Consider the following 22,179-nt stretch of genomic DNA (forward strand, 5'->3'; position numbering starts at 1 on the left):
TCATTTCTAACTCTCAGAACATTTCACACCGAAAAACTTCATTTATAGAAAAATGAAAAATTTGTCCATATTTTTTTCATGTAATTATTTTGTTGTACATACTAATTTGACACTTCTATTTTCCGAAAAGATAGAAGGAAAGTAGTTTTGAAGGAAGTGCAAATAATAATTTCTTAAACAAATAAATACACCAAGATGCAGTTATCATTAAACTTTTATTGCAAATTGGGCTTGTAATGTAAATTATTTTTTCTACTTTTTCGAGAAATAGCAAAAACTAGTATCAAAATTGACCTAGTCTATGCAGAGATTCAGATAACATTCTAGCCCTTTAGCTTGTTTGCCTTTCACTCTCGAAAAAGTAGCATAGACCAAATTTGTAGGAAGTTCTCTTTTGATCTAAAAGAAATTCATTAAAAAACAATTGAATTTTACATAATTATGTGTATACAAAATATGTAAACTGCAAGAAAGAAAATAAAACTATAATTTTTCTCTTCAAATGTTCCATATGATTTTACATATTTCAGATTTGTGGAAATGTGCTCAAATGTGGACAACCAAGCTTACCTCATAAATGTAGAGAAAACTGTCATGAAGGGGACTGCCCCAAATGCCCCCTAACCACTGTAGTAAGATGCCGATGTGGACATATGGATAAGGAATTGCCGTGCCAACAATTAACTTCTAAAGCTGATGATGCTAGATGTGAGAAGAAATGCACAAAGGTAAATAATACTTTGATAGTGTAAACCAACTTATAACCTTTTTTCTCATTAGAAACGTACATGTGGTAAACACAAATGCAATCAACGTTGTTGCATAGAAATTGAGCACTTCTGTCCTCTTCCTTGCAACCATCAGCTTTCGTGTGGCCAACACAGATGTGAACGTACCTGTCATTCTGGTCGATGTCCTCCTTGTATTGAAACGAGTTTTGAGGAATTATATTGCGAATGTGGTGCGAGCGTTTTGTATCCACCTGTTCCATGTGGAACTAAACCACCGGCTTGTAATAAGCCTTGCTCAAGGCAACGTCCATGTGGACACAACGTAAACCATAACTGCCACACTGGCCCTTGCCCTCCATGCACCGTCCTCTGTAAGAGATGGTGCCATGGACATCACGAGCAACGTTCAGCCATTCCCTGTCATCAAGAAAACTTCAGCTGTGGTTTACCTTGTGGTAAGCCAATGCCTTGTGGAAGACACAGATGTAACAAACCCTGTCACGAGGGTCAGTGTCCTTTGCCTTGCAAGCAACCTTGCAGTATTCAGAGGACCTTGTGCGGACATCCTTGTGGTAGACCGTGTCACAGTCCTCCTTGCCCTGAAAGCAATTGCAAGCAGAACGTACCAGTTACCTGTGCATGTGGCCTTCAGAAAGGTATCAGACCTTGCATAGAGGTATCGGAGGAATTTAAAAATATTGAAATGGCTAAATTAAAGGAGAAAATTGGTGATTTGTCGAAGGACCAGACTGTAGATATTTCGGACCTATATAAGCCGAAGAAACCAACTGTTCTTAAAGTGTATGTACATATTGCATATTATTTAGAATGTTCTTTCTATTCCAAAGCTTAAATTTTGCATATCAGATTTCCTGTGATCTTAATTTTTTTTCACACTTTTTCATTTATTAAATAAAAAAAAAACTTCAAAACACCACTAAAAATGGATCCCAATTTAAAAATTTATTTTTCTCATAAATGGTTAATCTGATTTAATTTTTTTTTAATCATGTCTACTTCCATATGTGAAGCTAACTAAAGTTCAGTTTGCAAAATATGCAGGATGCAAAAGAGGATAAACACTAGAAATGCATCACATAATATTGGGAATGTTCACATGAATCAATCTGTATCCCCCATCAGTTCTGAAGAATTGGTTTTTAATTCACATCATTATCTGTCTTATTGAGATGTACATTAAAAGCACATCAAATTGTAAAAATTAAAAATGGCGATATAAAAAATTACGTTTTTTATATTGTTAGCGAATACTCTAATAGGGTTGTTGACCAAATTTCAAAAAGTAGATAATATAATTCTACACGTACTAATTAGTGTGTATGCACAATTAGAGATTGAGAAATGCGTCGGAACAGTTTTAAAATAATTATTTAAAACTGATTTTTTTATAATATTTAAAAACGGCTGTGACGTCATAAGGGACACCTTGTAGTGAAATTATGTGTAGATGATTGCGTAAAGGAAAAAAATTGGCGGAAGAAGATGCTCTGTCAACACTGTCAGTAGTGTCAGTCTGTCAGTGACATTGTCGCATAAAATATTTTCCAGTCTATGAGTTATCTTCCTTAATCTTCGAATTCCTTTATTAAGTAAAATTATTATTTAGTAAGAATCATTTAATATCTTCCTTCCCTTAGAATTAAAGCAGTGTGTGAAACGAGATTTGTGAAAGCTACTTCGCAAATTTGACCGAAAATTGATATTTTTATGATCATGAATTGAATTTTTAAAAAGAGACGACCGTTTTAATATTGGCGAAATCAGAGGTATAAAAGCAGTCAGGTAAGGATTAACATATTTAATGAATGATTTTATTGTGTTTATTTATAATATAAATAATAAATATAAATACCTACTTATTTACTGAAAATTATAGTGCAGTTTGGGAGTCTTATGGAGATAATGCAATTGGCTATGTGGAATGTGGGATAAAACACCACTTAAATTTTGTTGAATCCATTACAATAAGGAAATTAATAATAACTATCACAAATACTCTTAATTGATAGACTACTGTCACTAGTGTCATTACTGTCACTTTTGTTTAAAGAATAGAAAACAGGACAAGGTTTGATGAAAAATTTTGATATATTTTCTTCTTCTTCAAAATTATGCAATAGGATCGCTACTAGCTTCTTGTTAAATTGCCCCTTATGACGTCAGACTAGTTTTTAAGTAACACAAAAATTCATAAATGATTTCTACCACTAATTTGTCATATATTTAAAATTTTACTATACAGGCAGGTTCTTTTATATAAAATCTTTGTATCAACAACAATTTGTATATGGTTTGTTTTTATAGTCAACAACCCTATTGCAAACGCAACACATAGGTTTCACTAAATATAAACTACCAATGCAGACCAGGAGTACAATACCAACTGGTGTGCCTGAACTGTAGCTTTAAACCTGCGTTATTTTTACAGTCACTTTATATTTTGTTTGATAGGCCATGAAATTTAATTTTTAACTCCCATCTTTATTGAAAATTAAGAGATAATTATAACAAAAATTTGAAGAGAATAGGGTTCACGAAAGGCTTGTGATTTTCTGTAAAGGTAATGTTTGTGAAGAGGCAGGAAGATTTCAAGTAATTTATGATTGCTTTTACAAATGACACCTGGAATTAGGAAGTGACTAATACGCAAAAATTAAAGACTAGAATGATACAAATCGATGACTGCAAGTCAAGAATAAGCGTACACAACCAATATAAATACCAACCAGAGGACTTGATCTCTAGTTGCAGAATCTTCATAACATAGAAAAAAGATATTGTGGCAACTAGCATGGAAATTATTCATCTTTTGACAACTGCCATGGAAGTTTTAGAATTAAAAAGTTGTAGATTACAAAAATTAGTAAATAATTTTTATAATCTACAACATCTCAAACATCTTTTTCTCTTTTTTTTTTCTATGTTGATGTAATCATATAGAGAAGCAGAAACTGTCACCAAGGGAAGCATTTATTAGTTGATGGTTTCTAAATTTTCTTCCCATATCGTCATTGATTTACTATTTTTTTATTGTTGGTATGTTTTATCTTCAGTTTTTAAATTGTTCCAACAAACGGTGTACTTTAACTGAACTAATAACAAAGCTAATGATGGGAATCAAAAGTAAATTGTTCAGAAAAGATAACTTGATTCAAGTAGGCTTTCGCTATTTTCGCAAATGGACTCCACATGGCGTATAAAATTTTAGAAAAAACTCTCTTGCGCCTTGCATGAGCTGAACAAAATTCAATAAAAAAATTTTTAACTTACAAGGAGAAGGTAAGGTAATCGGATTTTTGTAATTTTTGATATTTATGGTACGTGTAGTTTGGACCTTGAATAATTTTGAAGTTTTGCCTGCCAGCTAAATCCACTAGATGTGACACAATCTTCAACTGGGAGCTTCAAAATCGATTATCTCGGTAATTTATGAACGTCGCGTCGAACTACTTCGGAAAATTCTATTCAAGGTCCAAACTACACGTACCATAAATTTCAAAAATTACAAAAATCCGATTACCTTACCTTCTTATTAGGGTCGTAATTCTGGAATAAATTAAAAAAAAAGGTAATAAAAATTAGACCCTCCATTTTTAGTGATAAATTAATTTTGATTGCGCTTTAATGACTTGATCGCTATTAAAATATGGTTTTTACAGACTGGAATGTACCGAAGAATGTCGTGTTTTGGAAAGAAATAGAAGACTTGCTATTGGCCTACAAATCCGTAATCCTGATTTAAGTCAAAAACTAACACCAAAATATACAGATTTTATGAAGCAGTGGGCAAAAAAAGATCCACATTTTTGCCAAAAAGTACACGACAAATTAACTGAGCTAGTTCAACTGGCAAAGCAAAGCAAACAGAAAAGTCGCTCCTATTCTTTTGACTCCATGAACAGGGACAAAAGACATTTCATCCATGAATACTGCGAACATTTTGGTGTGGAAAGTGCTGCTTATGATACAGAACCAAATAGGAACATTGTAGCCACGGCTGTTAAAGATAAATCCTGGTTACCAAGTATGAGTTTGTTAGAAGTTATTCAGAGAGAGAATGGACAGAGGAAGGTACCTGGACCTTCCGTTCTTGGCAGAAGTACAGCAACCAAACCAGAAATCGTTTCTTTGCGATTGCCCTGCCAAACACAGAGACCAAACATGCATCCAGGTGAAATCATTGATTACTTTGATTCGCCGCCACAATTATAAAATGTTTTTCTATTTTCTTTTGTTTGAATGTTCAGTTATATCAATATCAGAATAAAATAGTTTATTTATGATGACTTGTGTTTTTCTACGTATTACTTATTTCTGGTATATATCAACTGATCGATTAAAAAATAAATTAAAACTTAAAAGCTAGGTTAATAATTTGGAATCACAATGTTTTATACAGGGTGTCCGTTAAAGAATGGGCCAAACTTTACAACTAGATTCTACGACAAAAATTAATGGGGAAAATTGTATACAATACAATAAATACTTTGAGCTAATTTTGTATCCGGGTTGTTTTTCTAACTTCTCAACAATTTCGTTGTATCTTCTAGACAGCGTCACAAGCGACCATTAGGACGCATTTAAACTGCCTAAACTTTTTTATACCATCGTGTATTTCGCTTTGGGTTGGAAAAATCTTTTCACCCTACTTTTCTGCTTAAAATGTATACCTTGGTAATATCTCTAAAGCCAGCCGTTTTGAACAAAAAGATTTAAATTTGTAAATGCATAAAAAATGTTTAAAAGTTATATGACTTCCCCATTAATTTTTGTCATAGAATCTAGTGGTAAAGTTTGGCCCAGACACCCTGTCCACATAATACTTCTCGTTTATCTTACCCTGACAGGACCAGCCCATTCCGGATAAACAAAAAAGTTGTTAAACAGACAATATTAAAAGCCACCTAAAACATTTAAAAAAGCTCCTTCCTTGTTTAGACAATTATTAGTGCAATATAAAATTTGAAAATAATGTAGTGAGTAGGATAACTGAGTGTCAGTTAAATGAGGTTTTACTGTAAACATCCTTTTTCAACAACTATGTTGCATATAAACTACTTATACATAGGTTTCATAAATGATTAAAAGCCATGTGATCGCTGAGCTTAGGCAACCAATATTGCTCGGCTGGTACTGGCAACGAAAATTCCCTAAATCTTGATACCACCAATATTAATGATTTGTCTACAATGAACAATGGCAAACCGTCATCTCTAAATTTGAGATAATGCGTTCGCTGATTGGTTGAATAAAATCTCGTGAACAATTACACCAATCGACAACCAGTGAAACAGAATGATGTGTTTTAATGTAATCTTGATCTTATTGTTTTAAGAATATTACAATTCCAAACAAAATTACTAGTCATCTGATTGTAATAATTTATGGAAGGTTCTGTACTAGGTAACTAAGTACAGGTAAACCAAATTCATTTGCCTCATTTTTAAACCATACTTAAAACATTTCTGTCCAAAAAAAAGCTCCACTAATATCATCTTTCTTATATCGGTAAGTCGCTGACTGCGCCACCTTTCTGTTATACGAAAGAGAGTTTTGAAATATTATATCGGGAAGTCGTTTATTTTTTCTTTTCTTTTGTTTTGAGATCTCCGTAGAGTTGCAGCAGACCTGGGCCCACCCCAAGAAAAAATCCTAGCTACGCCCATGATTATTATTAATCCAACAGAAAGAAGAGTGTGAAACATGGTCAATTCGTCGAGAAAGTTTCTGAAGGTTAAGTTGTATTTTTAATGTGAAACGTCAAAGTTATCCAACTTTGTAAAGTATTGTGTATTAAATTGTGCTAAATAAAAGAAATTTGGTACAATAACTTAATTTATAATTAATATAAAAATGTATACAGGAAATATTTAGTACTTAAAACTATTGGCAATAATGATTCAGGGTCAATCTAGCTGTAATATTCATTGCCTGCAACTCGGTCAACAGTAGTTTACAAGCATATGGCATTGTTATGCTGGAAACCTGACCGGAACTCTTACAGCTATTGCACCAGCCACAGTATCCTAATCGTCCACATTTATTACAAACGTCTACTTCGCACTGGTCACTCGAAACCATCAGACGTTCTACCAACATCATACTGAAAAAGTTTTTATTTAAGCAGTGTGAAGTTCTAATGTTTTAGAGAACGCTTTATTTAATTTAATTTGCTCCAATTCTTGAAAAATACTGTGCAAGACATTTTGGTGATGCATATATTGGTATTTCAGAAAGTATAATTTTGGTGATGCATATATTGGTATTTCAGAAAGTATAAGAAATAGAAAAATGGTTCAAAGAGCAGTTTTAGAAAACTATTCTGTTAAGTAGATACCAACTTAATGGTGTTGGCAGACCCCCTTTTTTGACACTTACAAAGGCAATGCCTATAATGTACAAATAACGGTACATACATAATAGAGAACATTCACATTAACGTCACAAAATAAAGGAAAGAGGCCATTACCCGCACATGGTATAACAATATTCCATTCGCGATTTACAAAGACTCCTTTGCCATCCTCTCTTCCAGATGGTTTTTAAAAATATTTGTAGATGTGGCAGATACTATGGATTACTATTCCAACGGGAAAACAATCTCTTTGGGAAGAAAGTTTTAACCTTTTCTTTAGATAACTTCTTGAGTTATCCAATACAAATTTTGCTAAAATAAATACTAATACTAGTCATGCTAGTCCCATTTCTTTGCCCTTATGAGTTTTATAAGCTAAATATAATTACTATACTTTCAATACCTCCTCACACATCTCATTATATTTAACACTTTTTTCTCATTAAATAGCTGTTGACCGAATGTGACTTGTTTTTCACATATGAAAAGATTTTGAAGATTGATGTTAACGATATATTCATCTATATAAGAGTTTCTAACAGAGAAAAAGCTATAAGAGGTTTGCAAAAGGCTGGAATTTTTTCTGTCGTTCCTAGTGTAAATCATAAAGAGGACTTTTACAATAATACTAGACACAAACCAGCACAAACTATGTAAGAACATAACATAACAGATATTTCAATAACTGGCAACAATATTCCATCGGAGCCAGTCCGAAAACATGATGAGAACGTTGGATGTCTAACTGATGGCATAGTCTTTCCGATATCAATTGAAGAACTAAGACATTGACTGCATGTACCAGGTTTGGTCGCTGACACAGCAACTCAGCATTGAAATATTTGAAATTTGTTCCCATATTTATTTAACCATACCCATCTACAGGTCTGGTCGAACTACACGTGGATGTGGTAGAAATGTATACACAAACAAAATCTAACACAATTCCATTGGGCTACTAAGCAATAAATCTCAGCTTTTGACAAGTGGTTGACAAATTGTCCAGTAGTGCAGTGCAGCAATGCGGAATTTGGTGTAATTTAGGTAATCTTAACTTTTTATAGGCACCTTCTATTAATCTTTTATATTGCAATTGCGAAAGGGAGAGATAATATTATTACGACATAGCATTTTGGAGACCTTTTGAAAGGAAACAAAACAAAATTTACCATCAATATAATATACAAATTATTATAATTTTTTAACTTTAGCAGAAAACTTTTTTTAGGGACGCCTATGAAAAAATAATTCCGAAGGAAAGAGGTACTAAGAAAAATAAAGCTATAAAAAGCAACCATTAGAAAATAGTTTGATTAGTCCAGAGAAATATATGATGAAATGACAAAAACATGTGGGAAGATGAACTGGATAATATGGATGTACGAGATATGGATTTTGATGGAATTGAAGGAGAACCGCATCTAGTATGTGGAGAATACAGAAAAATGGAATTTAATAACAATGTGTTGCCTCTGGTGCCACAAGTTACACAATGGATCGGAAACACCAAAAAATGATACTTATGATTTTTACGTAAATAAATTCTGTGTATTTTCTTATTAAATTGGATTATTGTGTTTCCTATAATTTATTTTTGCAAGCATTTCTTTCTACACTGCCAATAATTTCAGAATTATTAATTTTTTGCCTGAAGTGTTCACAATTACTTTTCGCTCCCCTAATAGGAATAAAGTCCACCGTTCAGTCCCAGATGCCCAGATCCCAACACATGCATCACCAGAATAATTCACGGGGTATATTGTTGACATACCTGGCACCATAACCTATAAGACAGTCTCTTTCCATTTCCCCTAATCTAAGACCTCCATCCCTACTTCTACCTTCTGTAGGCTGTCTGGTTAAAACTGCTCTAGGACCTCGGCCCCTAGAGAACGCTTATTAATATTTGAATTTTAAAAATGTAATGTATGAAATGGTGTAATTATTTTCATTAGGACCATTAAAAAAAATACTGATAGAGTTACCTTGCATGGATTTTATCCTGAACCATGTGCTTCAATTTCTGATAATAAACTGGACCAGAATAAATATATGCTTCTAGAGGTTCTCCTGTTATTCCAGAATAAAAAACATCTTTACCCTGATAATTAAAACCATGTTTAATCAGTTCTTCACTTACATCTTGGACTTTAGAACCACCAAATGCTGTCCCGTAATGAAATTTCCCTAAAACATTTACAATAGTCATCTATGGCGCTTTGAGCTTAGCTCAAAATAAAAAGAATATATTTTACCTTCAAAAAGCCCAGCTTTACCAGCTAACAATTCTATCAACTTCCCGACAGTCATTCGAGAAGGGTAACCGTGAGGATTCATTATAATATCTGGACAAATTCCGCTTTCATTAAATGGCATGTCTTCTTGTTCGACGACAAGTCCTAAAGAAATATACATATAAGTTTACCATATTCAGTAATAATACTTCTTGATTTAATTTATACCTACAACACCCTTTTGCCCATGCCTGGAACTAAATTTGTCGCCGATTTCAGGACGTCTAGTCTGGCGCAACAAAATTTTTATAAGGGTAGTGTCTTCTTCATTTGTGCTAATTAAAACTTTTTCAATGTAACTAGGTTCATTATTACGATAAGTAATAGGGGTGTCTTTGTATTCCACCGATGTATTTGGGCTGCCAGGAACCGCCGATATAATCGGTACTGATTTGTTAACCAAAACCTAGGTTTGACATTTTCTTTAGAGTGAATATACGACTTATAAGGTGTTTGATAAAAAACAGGCCATACTTTTATAATAACTTACTTGAATTCAATTATTATTTACCTTAATACAAAAGTACAAGATAATCTAAATACCAGGAACCTAATTTAAAATTTTAGTTTGAATATTTTCAACTTGAAAAATTAGCATGAAATTTAGTAATCAGTGGCATTTTAGGACAAGAAATTCAAACCTGTCGACAATTTAAATGTAATTAGTAGGGGGCACCACTTGTATTTCATATGCCTTTAAAATGCTTTAATATTTTTTTTTGCTTCACAGTAGATAATTTACAAACACAAATATTTCTTTATATTCCTTTTTAATGAAAAAAAACTATACCTTCCTCTCACTGCTAGTAACTAATTACATACAAACATGTTTGAAGAATAAAATTAATCACTGTTACGAAGTAAAAAAAAATCACTTTTTATTAAAACAGATTCAAATAATTGGCCTACTTGTCAATTATTTGTCACTTGTTTATACGTGTAATGGTATGTAGGTGGTTTATTGGTGCAATGGCAATTTCCCCTCATTTATCAGAAAATTTGTAACAAGACAAAGAAATTGCAAATAATTGTATATTTGAGAAGCAATGATTAAAGCATATTGACGATTGCGTTGAGACTTGGTCCAAATATATGACTTGTATTGCATTATAATAACAGTGTAAAAGGTGGTGCAATATTCCATTGCCAAAATTGTACGGGTGATTTTCCAAATGAAAATTAAAAAAATCATATGCACTTATGTCCTAAATGACTTATTCTTGAGACATAGGGTGTTACAATTTACATTGATGCAAATATCTTTGGAGAGTTTTAACATAAATTGATGAAATTTTAACTGGTGACAACTAAGTCAATGTAAATATTCACTGACTGGCGCACAGTGGTCAAAAATCCTAAAAACCTAATTGAAATCTAAAAATTTTACTTTTTTTATTTAACACCTAAAGTTACACGGTAGATACCCCTAATACTGAACTCATTTTTCAGAAAATATTGGGTCAATTTAAGCTTCCATATAGAAGTTATAAACGGTTAAATCTGTTAAAAATAACACGAATTATTGTATTGTTTTGTCTCTTGAGAAAAACGCAATGTTTGACAGCTTGTACAACATTTAGGCCTTTATATATTTAGTTACACTATACAGGGCTTAAAAATACGGTCTTTTGTAGTTCTCTTCATATAGCTGAGGTAATTTTTTAATTGAGTAATTTTCGGCAAATTCTCTAATTTAGGTCGTTATCTCATTTAGTACTACTCGTATACGAGACTATACTGCCATATACCTCTAAAATTAATGCCAGAATACCTGGGAACATAATTATACTTAATTTATCTGCAGATATTTGTAAATAAGGCTGTAAATGACCTATTTATATGGGCCGTACAAATGGATTTACTTCAGTTATTCACCTGCTTTTGTGTTGGACAATATTTAGTGTGCTCCAGTGACTTTACCGTTCTGTTTTTGTTTGTTCTGTGTTGTTATTTGCACTGGTTTTCTTTGTTTATTATTATCTTTTGTTACAATGGCTGATGAATCAATAACACGCCTGAAATTACATCAAATAATGATAGAATTTACACGCGAATCAGTCGAAGTGCGAAAAAACTGAGTGCTTGACTTTCTAACACAAATTTTGATGAAAATGCAATGGAAACCCTTTCCACATATACAGGAAATGCATTCTTTGGGCCTTATTTTGCAAGATGGAGAAAAATAAGTCGAAAAATGAAGAAATAAATTTCCCAAAGATTGTTGTTCGCTGCCTACAGGATTCTCGTAGTGTCTACATCAGAAAGGTGGTGGTCATCCCTCTAAGGATTTCAAAGATTGTTCAGTCGTTATTAAATGTAGACAAACACAGGAGATTCGTGAACAAATATCAAAATAGAATATATTACATTCCATTTCGACAGTCGTTCCAATTTTATGAATTTCAACTCCCTAAAAGGGGTTGAAATCTACAATATAGTGTAATATTATTACCTCCAGTGGTTTCTAGAGTATAAAAACCCTGGAATCTAGTTACTGATTTTGTAGGTTGACTGTAGTTTGATCTTTAAGTCATTGTACCTGCCAATTCTTAACGAGTGTTTACTGCCATAAAATATACATGTTACTTCATTTTTGGAGTTACTAACAAAGTGCTTAATTTTATTGAAATAATTCATAAAAACAATCAAATACAATAAAAAATGCTGGAGGTAAAAGTAATAAAGTTGAGGTTAGTACAACTTATTATAAAAACTGTTCAAAATGACCACAACAAAGGTTAATTCGGCGAAGAAACATTTATGACATTTTGAATATGCCTCCATAACTCAGTTCAGTGTTAGATGTGGAATCATGCCCTGTTGTTTTCAGAGTGCCCCAAAGATAATAGTCGCGAAGTGTCAAGTCTGGTGAACGTACAGGTCAGTTAACAGAAACATTATCCCTCTACAGATCCATCGACGAGAGAATCTTTGGTTCAGATACTGCCGAACATTTACAGTGAAATGTAGTAGAGCGCCATCATGCATAAATGATATGTTAGCTCTGAGTAATAACGGCACATCCTCCAATAACTCGGATTTTGCAAAGAAATCTAAATAAAATTCCTCATTTAGTCTATTGGGTAGAATAACAGGGTCAATAATAATGCTATCCCAAACAAGATCAAACTGAAATTACAGTTACAGTCAAAATCACAGCCTACTGGTACTTTGTTAAGTACTGTAATATGGGTGGCAAAATACATTTATAGAGATATACATTTAAATAATATTTTTTTGTACCTAAACCGCTCATTTAATCAAAATTCTACAAGAGGCCCAAAAACTTCCAAATGGTATCACCTATCAAATAAAAAATAGTTGTCATTATTGCCCGAAAGAGGAAAAGTTATGAACGGATATTATCACCAAACATCAATTTTGTAGTAGTAAGTTAAGTAAAAACGCTCTATATAACACCAAAATGTGTAGATTGAAAGCAAAAGTCCACACCCCAAAAATAATCAAAATCGAATAAGACATATTCAAGTTATTTACAAATTTCAAAAAATTTTCATGAACTTTGAGGCCATCTAGAGGCCAAACGAAGCGATTTTGGATATAGGTGAATTAGCCTAAATCTGCTTAATTCGAGTCCACAAATCTGTGGTCTTCCGTTGTACACGTTATTCTGGAACACCCTGTATATTTTTTAGGTCATTTGAAAGTTCTCATTTTTCAAAAACAGTTAGTAAAAAAGTTTTTCAGTACCTCTTCACTTTCAAATGATAAGAGACGATAAATACAGAGAAATTAAACTTTAGTTAGATCAAGTCTGTTACTGATTTTGTTAATGTTACTGTGAATTTTTAATGTTTACATCACTGTGTTCGCATCATAATACGTAAGTAACATAAAATAAAGTGAGCAATTAGAGCAATCAAGTCATTGTGAAACATTGTATGCATTGTTATCATCAGTTTCACAATCTGGGTGGTATAAGTTAATGATCTGCACCAGGCATATTTCTATAATGTACACTGAAAAATACATAATTAAAATTAAGCATTATTAATTTGATTTTCATCATTTCACTACTTATTCATTGTAACCTTGTACATGTTTAACAAAACATAAATTTTTTTATTTAAAAAAATTTTGCATTATAATTATATGAATGTGAAATAGTTACTTGTGACATTGTATATATTTCTCTTTTTATTAAAATATGTAAAAAATAAATACGTAAAGTGAAACTTAAAAAGCTGAAACTTTCTAAAGAAGTGCTAATCCACAAGATTTAAATAATTTTCTATAAAGTATGGCTCGTTCATTACCAAAAAAACCCATATACTTTATTTAATACTTCTAAGGATTACAGTAGAATCTCGATTATCTGTGCGCGGCTCATCTGTGCGGCAGATTCTTTGTGCAATGTGCAACATGGGACGAAAAAAGCGCTCAGAAACAAAAACAAAGACGAATCTCTACTTGTTTGCTTGTACGTATTATTTACCTACGCAATCTAGCATTTGGTTCGTGCACATGCAAAAAATTACTGATTTTTCCAACTAGCCTCTACATATTAACATCTTGTTGTACATACAATGTACCTAATGTTTGTACGTACATATGTATCAAGTGTTCATCTGATGGTGTAAACTACACTACTGTTTTGTACATTGCACTGTTATTTTGAAATAAAGTTGTGTTATTATTATTATTATCAACATTTTTATTTTTTATTATACATATGTATGTACTTACATAATATAATAGGTTATGTGCAATAAAGTTCATATTTTTTTTTGATTATCCAGCAACGGTTCGGTCACAACCAACCCGGATAATCGAGGTTCTACTGTAATTTTATTTTAAATGAAATATACATGATCACCTGTCTATTTTCAATTAATTCTCCTGGAGCCACAATCCCATCGTTATCCAACCGAGAATGCTTCCACATGGGTTGATTAGTTATACTATCGATCATGGGACCCTGGATTCTGTCGAATGTTTGATTAGCATATCGCTTCATAATGCATTTAGAATTTTTATATACCAAACACCTCCCAAAACCCCTATCTATGGAAGCTTTATTTAAAATTAAGGCGTCTTCTATATCATAACCGCTGTAACTCATTACAGCTATGATGGCATTCTGACCTGCCGGGAGCTTGTCGAAATTGATAAGTTCTATTGTTTTGGTTTTTACCATTGGTGCTTGAGGGTACACCAAGTTATACAATAAAGTATCCATTCTGTTTCTCTGATTGTAGCCAATCGTACCTGGAATAAGCAAAATAAAAATAATGACTGCCAAAACTTAATTGGGCATTTTATTTCAAAATTTTTAAATTACGTTTGTAAACACTTTTTAATAATTATATATCATATTTGACAGAAACTTTAGATACTTTAGGAAACATTACACTATGATAAAAGATAGTTTTTCATTAATTACCAGAGGCATACCGCAGTGGCGGCTCGCCAGGTGATGCAAGTGACGCACCGCTTCACCTAAAACTTGCATTTGGTTGTGTAATTTAAATTTATTAATTTTATATAAATTTTATAATTTAAGTATAATTTTATATTGGAAATGTATTGTTTATTTGTTTTATACGCAGAAATAAACAGAATATTTGCGCAGTGAACGCCTTTTAAAAAAACATTGCCTTCATTGAGCGCAAACATCAACCTCGTACCAAAACGTATAGTATATGCCAGTGATGCAGATTGAAATCAGTTTGTATCTGTTTCTCTTCGTAGCGTTGTTTACGGCGGTTGTCATGGCAACGAGGTGGCCAACATCGGAGTAAGTTACGGCGTGAGGGAACGAGTGACACAGAAATTGGAGCAGCATTGTCATCGCCCATCGCCTGGTATGCGACACGTCACCCAGTGCACGATTATAACGGTTCTTTATTAATATTGTGTTTTGTACCAATACCTAATTTGTAGAAATGTTTCATATGTATGATCCAGTACGTATTTTATTGGAAATGCCATTTTCCATATGAAAAATTGAGGACAAAAAGGATTTTTTAAATTGCGAGAGACCTGTGCCCTCTCTCGATGTGGAAAAAAGGGGGAAGTCAAAAGACAAAGTGTACGTTGAAGCTTCTTTGAAACATACATATACGGTGTGAGTTAATGTTCGCAAGCCGAACTAATATTTCTATTTTTTATAAAATCTAGATGATAATTCTTCATGTGAACCTCAGTTTTTCGGTAATATTGTAAATACAACTAAAAATTATAAATACATTTAAATCCGTTTGACCTTGAAAATTTAAAAATTTGGCCTGCGGCGCTTTTTTTTTTTTCTTTTTAGTCAATGTCATGAGCCGCCACTACCTACCATAGAGTCAGAGAAGTTCCTCTAAATTCTACACCAATGGGTGGGATCTTCATTTCAGTATCACTGAGCCGCATTAAATAATTTTGTTAACAAATTCTCTTTTCCAATGAAGCCGCTTTTACAGGTAAGAGAATATTTAATTAAAGGAATAGCCACATTTGTAATACAGAAAGTGCACATGTACTCAGAGAGGTACATTTCCAACATGAGTTTAAATACATATTTGGTTCATGAGGATGACCTCATTTTCCTTTGTGTAATTATGTAAACCAATTTCCTCAACTGTATTGAAGTAAATGGGGGCCACATTTGATATAAATTGTTAAATTTTTGTCCAACAGTAGGTATTCCAGCAAAAACGTGAAATAAGCTTTTTGAATTTTAGATGTTATTGATATTTCTAATTTTATTTTATTTAGTGAACATTCACTGACAAAATGACTCATTTTTGCTAGAATACCCAGCATTGATCTGTAGTTGTGTTTATTTTAAATTGATAATTGCCAAAATAATCAATATGAATATGAACAGTAAAGTAACATTAAAATCAGAATATCGTACAGCTCTATTTTTACTTCAATTATGTTGTAAAATAATCACTTCTGAATTATTCTTACCCATAGCTTGCTTCCCCATAGCACATTGATACGTGTTCCTAGGTGACTGGTTATGATGTGGGTACGGTACTAGTCCTGCACATACTCCCAATAGTGTAAATGTTGCAATTTCCAAATGAGTTGTTTCTAAAGTTATATCCTTTTCATAGCAAGCTATGAAACTGTCATTTTCTTCATTGACATCCAGAAACTCGATTAGTCCTAAAAAGTGGGAGTTTTAAGAATGAAAAAAAAATAAAGCAAATTTTATTACCATCATGTAAAAAGTCTTCAAACCCTCTCACTCCTTTTTCTAATTCAAGAATGTGTTTTTTTGTAACCAACGGTTGTCCATTTTCCACGACGATATAAGGTCTGCACAGTCTTCCTCCATCGGAGCTAATATAAACACACCTATGCAAATAGCTTGGATATATGGAAACGTAACCAGAAATATAGCCTTTCCTTCGCATCATACGAAACACATTTATTAATTTTTTATAGTTCCTTGTGACACCTAAAATATTACCTGAAAATTCAATTTCATTAGTCTTTTTCTACTCATTGGCTAATAAACTTACCGTTAAGAAAAACGATAAATGTTGATGGAGAATGTATCGACAAACTTGCTATCATATTGATATCTTGAACTCCAGCATTATTTGCTAACCTTGTTAAAGGGTATTCATCAACTTCAGTTGTTATATGTGTCATTAAGGCTAGATTTTTTACTAAACCACAAGCCTAGAAAGAAATATTGTAATTATTTTCTATAACTATTATTCATACACTGCGACATATAAAGGCATGCACAATTAAACCAGAGGAGTTTGAGGTATACCTCAATATTCCATATACATGGAACTGCTACAGATTCTAGGAGTGAAAATAAAACGATTTAATTAAACTTAAGTTTATCCAAATTGCTTCATTTAACACCAAAGTTGATAAAAAATAAAAAAAAAATTCTACAAACTCTAAAAGGTTTTGTGCAATTTAAATAAATATAGCATGCTAGTACTTGTACATTGGTTTTTTGACATAATAACCAAAGTAACTGCATTTTCAAAAATTAGAAAAAATATGAGGCATGTGCACATAAGAGTACTGAGACTCTGATGCTCTGTGGTTTTTGTTTTCAACAAAATTGGCAACACTGCATTCAAGGTGTTGTAGTGGTGTGTTGAAATGAGTGCTGCTATTCCGAATCCTGCCAACTGCGAGGTGAGCAGTGTAATCCAGATTCTCACACAATTATTTTATTGAAAGAGATATTTAAAAAAGTTGTTTTGCATTGGAATAAGTGCATACAATTGAACAGGGATTATATTTTAAAAACTACATTGTTATAACATATCTCGTATTTTATAGAATGAGGAAAATTTGAAATGAGGGCAAGTAATTTATTCTGACCAAACAGAAAATGGTGATCACATCCAATAACATTTGTAAAAACATTTGTTTCTGTACTCCACCACATTATTACATTTTTATTATCAAATAAATCAAACTGACAAATCATATTTGCATAAAAATTGCATTTGTGATGACTAAAGACAATTGCAATTTTTTTCAATTTATTGATAAAATAAGAATGAGACTGTAAGATTATCATCAAAAAAATATGAGCATATTTACTTAGAGATGAGTGTATTTTCCCCGTAATATAATGGCGGTTATGTCAAAACAAGTACTAGCATGCCAATTTAAATTACAGAAATCACTTTGGAGTTATTGGGAAGAAACTAAAATTTCTAACCGATTTTGATATCTCTTGCGGTTAAACGAAAATAGAGGTAAGTTTTTCTAAATAGAAACATTTTTACCCCAGCCCAGCAATGTAGTAGTTACTTTTTTACGGAATATTGGGACACCCTGTTATATACAGGGTATATACAAAATGTAGTATAAACTTTTTTTTTCGACATATAATCAACTACAACACGTTACAAGTTATGGGAACATCAGTGAGGAGTGTTTTAGTAACTATATGATTCTAGTTCTCTATAAAATTTTAAAATAAACATTACCTCTCCTTCTGGAGTATCGCTAGGACATAACATTCCCCACTGGCTTGGTTGCAACGATCTCGGCCCAGAAACTTTTCTGGTTTTTTCAAACTGAGAGTTCACTCTTGTCATCATACCTAAAGCCGAGATGAAACTTAATCTTGAAAGCACTTGGGTTACTCCTAGCCTTTCCATTCTGAAACGTTTAATGGTCCAGTTTCCCTACGACAAATCAAAGAAAATGTATTTTGTGCACTATCAAATGTGTTCCATTAAAGAAATATTGTACTTATGCTATAGAAAAAATTTAATAAGAATACTATTTAAAATTCTAATTTGGAGGTGTATACATCTATAAAATAGTTTGTGTAAACCAGTGTCATCCCAGAAATAAAAGAGACATAAAGAAAACATGGAAAGATCTTTCTGCTCATGATTTTTTAACTTTATATGAAAAAAGTTTGTCTAACTATCTAACATGCTAAGCAATGGCGGCTTTTGACTTCCATACCAGGGTGGTCGGAAATATTTAGGTACAAGATATTGAAATGAAAATCAAATATAGTTGGGTAGTTCTGCTTTTCTCCAATATAAACTTTTCAACTACTTTTTCATTACAGTTTGGTATTTCTCGCACCATTGATTTTTCAATAGATAGCATTGCAAGTGCTGTTGGTCTGTCTTTAAATCAAATTTAAACTTTTACAATATTTTTAAAAACACTAAAGAAACTATGCGTAGGTAACAAAATTTTACACCACATGTAAACAAATTATATTTAATAAGAAAAGATAGCGGTGACAAACTATTATTTGGTTACGGTCGACCTAGGCAGATCCCAAACTGCATAGTAAATAACACTACACCTACTCCGGCTTTCACTGCCGCATGACGGTAACCATGACCACTGCTGTAAACACTTCGAAATCGAAATCTAGTTAATTTAACATTTCCTTTTTAATGTGTTTCATAAGACTATTTAATTCATTTGAAAAACCCTCATAGTTTGCCCCTAAATCTATAAAGTGTTTATAGCAGTGGTCATGGTTAGTCACGCAACAGTGAAAAACGGAGTGGGAGTAGCACATATTTACTATGCAGTTTGGGCTCGGTTTAGTAAGCGTGTAATCAAATAATAGCTGTTCATCACTTTTTTTCTTATTAAACATAATTTGTTTATGTGTGGTGTAAAATTTTGTTACCTACGTATTGTTTCTTGTCTGTTTATTAAAAGGTTGTAAAAGTTTAAATTAGTTTGTAAAGACAGACTAACACCAATGCTATCTATTGAAAAATCAATGGTGCGAGAAATACCAAACTTTAATGAAAAAGTAATTGAAAAATTTATTTCAGACCAAAGCAGAATGGACCTTCATTATAAAAAATAATGTTGAACAAATTTTCCCCAAATTTCAATAGTACTTAAAATAACACTAACTTTTTTTTTTACTGTACCTAAATTTGTCTGCCCTTCCTGGTATGGTAGTCAAGAGCCGCCATTAAAAATCAGTCACTTCATTCGAAAATTACACCACCACCTATAGTTTTTTTTTCAAACACTTACTGAAAACAACATATTACTTAAAAATCTTCAATATTTTATTTTTATAAAAGATCTCACTCATTTAATAAGTATATTAAATTAAATAAATAATTCTTACTGTGGATATGGCAAAAACTAAACAATTTGTAATTAAATCTGATCTCATGTATTTCACCACATCAAACTGAGTTGCTCTTATTTTTGGTATTGTTTTTTCGGCAATGGCTTTCAATTCCCAGTTAAATCTTTTAAACACATCTTCAAACATTAGTGAAATCAGAGATCCTGCCAACTCCAGTCTCTTGTTCCCATAATAATCTCTATCATCGAGAAACTTCTTATCATTTTGCGCTTCAATGACCCTTTTCACCTAAAATATTAACAAAATGAACTTTGAGTTTAATAAAAAAAACTGTTACCAACCATGAGGCCCAAGTAAATAGCCTTCAATCTAAAATTATATTGTTCAACTGGTACGTGAGCTAAAACAGTTGTAGCCAACAGATCTCTGGCCTCATCCATAGGAGATTTCATTTTGGATGCAGTTGTTACGTAGCGTTTTGCTACCAATTTTGTTCCTAGATATCTTAAAGCAGATTCTTGGGTATATATTTTTAAATTATGACATTCCTCCAGAGTTGGTGTTAATTTATGTATGTCTGGTATACCAATCAGTTCACAAATTTCTCTGTCACTGATTACATCCAATGCTTTAAAAATAACTGACACCGGAATAGGCTAAAAAATAATAAAATTTTCACTACACCAACTGATTTAAGATAACAAAAATTTTTACATCTGAGAAGGTGTTGTGGCCCATAAAATACTTGTTACCCTTTACAAAAACATTGGTCCTCGATTTCTTTTCATGGGTAGAACTAGTGACCTGACATTGAATTCCAAATTTGGCTTCCTCAACAATCATTCTATTCTTAGAAAGTTGTTCTTGAATTAAGATGACTTTTTCTTGCCCTTTCACAACAAAGTAACCTCCAGGATCTAGAGGACATTCGTTCATCTTTGCCAATTCATATTCCGATTTATTACTTAAAACACAGTTAGAGGATCTTAACATAATTGGCATCCTACAAAATATTTTTATATGTAATAACTATACAAGATAGTGCTGTGAATGACATTATTTGTATTGTATTGTTTGTTATTCATGAGAAAATTACAGATTATTAAAGGGTATCTTAGATCATTTAATTGAAATGGTGAAAGCAAGCGCAAGTGAGAACATTCATGAATGGACTGATGTAATTCACAAATGCTTTCACTTCACAGCTCTTAGCAAGTGAGCCAGCTGTTATGACCAAATCATTCATGAATGACACATCACTAGAGGAAAGTTCAGCACTCGTTATCCCCGGCAATTTGGTTAGCAGTAATTTTTATATAAAACTTAAAATAACCTTCCAATGAGTAAACCAGTCTTAGACACCCTTTGTGAACCTCTCGTATATTCAATGTCAACAGATATAGGAGCAGAATAAGTTATGTCTCGTAGCCGACATTCATGAGGTGTTGTGGGTTTGCTAATATTAAAACCTTCGTCGACATCTGGGGTACCCACATGGACATTTGTATATCTAAAAATGAACAAAAAATAAAAATGAACAGGACAAAAATGGAGCTGCTCACTTTATATAAAACAAAGGGTCTGCGTCACAGGTAACTTTATTATTAGCTTCAACAATTTTCTTTATATCCACATTAATAAAATAATTAAATGAATCTATATGTTGCTTAACTAGTCCTTTAATTTTCAAAAATGCAGGAACAAGTTTTGATTTTTCCTGAAAAAATAAGTATATAAACAATATTGCATTATAGAAACATACTACTACCTCTATTTCTTTTATAGGTTTGTGATAATATTTTGGATCACCAAAAATATTTAAATTTGATTCTTCAGGCATTTTGAAATTAGACCGGTTCCTATTACTACAAATTTTGCAACTGGTTATGGTTGAGCTAGATTTTAGGTTATATGTCTACTGTCTCTGTTAGGGTCTCTGTCCAGTTGTCTCTTCTTCTTCTTCTTCTTCTTCTTTTTTTGGCCTTCACCCAGAGGGTATTTAGCCAGCTTCTTATGTATTATGTACTTGTTTTTTATTCAAGGGAATGCACCGTGAAGTGCATCTGAGATTGATTATTCATTTGATTCTCGTGCGAGCGGTCGAACTGAGCGGACGTGTTTATTGTAAAGTGAAGTGCATTGCAACGAGCAAGATCTACCTGCCTTTATTAAGGCTACCTGGAAAGTATCCTTTTCTTTCCTCTTAACCACCGACCTAATCCCCGGCTCAAGCATAGAGGCCGT

General features: G+C 32.5%; 2 protein-coding genes across 2 annotated transcripts; one reads left to right on the forward strand and one right to left on the reverse strand.

Annotated features, from left to right (window-relative positions):
• Nucleotides 1-530: 530 nt before the first annotated feature.
• On the forward strand, nucleotides 531-5,035 carry LOC108916878 (protein shuttle craft-like; the record flags this gene model as incomplete). The annotated part of the gene is given in 3 exon segments (XM_018723189.2): nucleotides 531-728; nucleotides 781-1,532; nucleotides 4,412-5,035. Coding segments are annotated over 3 exon segments (1,503 nt in total), but the record flags the coding sequence as incomplete, so codon positions are not given.
• Nucleotides 5,036-6,585: 1,550 nt separating this feature from the next.
• LOC108916879 (DNA-directed RNA polymerase III subunit RPC2) lies at nucleotides 6,586-21,835 on the reverse strand. The gene is made up of 16 exons (XM_018723191.1): nucleotides 21,704-21,835; nucleotides 21,498-21,652; nucleotides 21,269-21,445; nucleotides 20,650-20,938; nucleotides 20,277-20,591; nucleotides 19,972-20,223; nucleotides 18,332-18,532; nucleotides 16,883-17,045; nucleotides 16,576-16,830; nucleotides 16,323-16,523; nucleotides 14,239-14,630; nucleotides 9,570-9,807; nucleotides 9,363-9,506; nucleotides 9,093-9,294; nucleotides 8,879-8,992; nucleotides 6,586-6,855 (listed from the first exon to the last, which is right to left on the reverse strand). The coding sequence occupies exons 1-16, from the start codon at nucleotides 21,773-21,775 to the stop codon at nucleotides 6,636-6,638; spliced, it is 3,390 nt and encodes a 1,129-aa protein (XP_018578707.1). The 5' UTR covers nucleotides 21,776-21,835; the 3' UTR covers nucleotides 6,586-6,635.
• Between the last annotated feature and the right edge of the window lie 344 nt (nucleotides 21,836-22,179).

This window comes from Anoplophora glabripennis, unplaced genomic scaffold, assembly GCF_000390285.2.
Source record: "Anoplophora glabripennis isolate ALB-LARVAE unplaced genomic scaffold, Agla_2.0 scaffold1995, whole genome shotgun sequence".
Classification (NCBI taxonomy): Eukaryota; Metazoa; Arthropoda; class Insecta; order Coleoptera; family Cerambycidae; genus Anoplophora; species Anoplophora glabripennis.

Bases quoted from the DNA above. Each gene is read 5' to 3' on its own strand.
- LOC108916879 (XM_018723191.1), bottom strand. From the start codon at position 21,775: ATGCCTGAAGAATCAAATTTAAATATTTTTGGTGATCCAAAATATTAT. The intron at 9,295-9,362 runs GTAAAATATATT...TAAATGTTTTAG, and splicing joins TAAAGCTGGGCTTTTTGAAG to GGAAATTTCATTACGGGACA. The intron at 8,993-9,092 runs GTAACTCTATCA...AGCGTTCTCTAG, and splicing joins CAGGATAAAATCCATGCAAG to GGGCCGAGGTCCTAGAGCAG.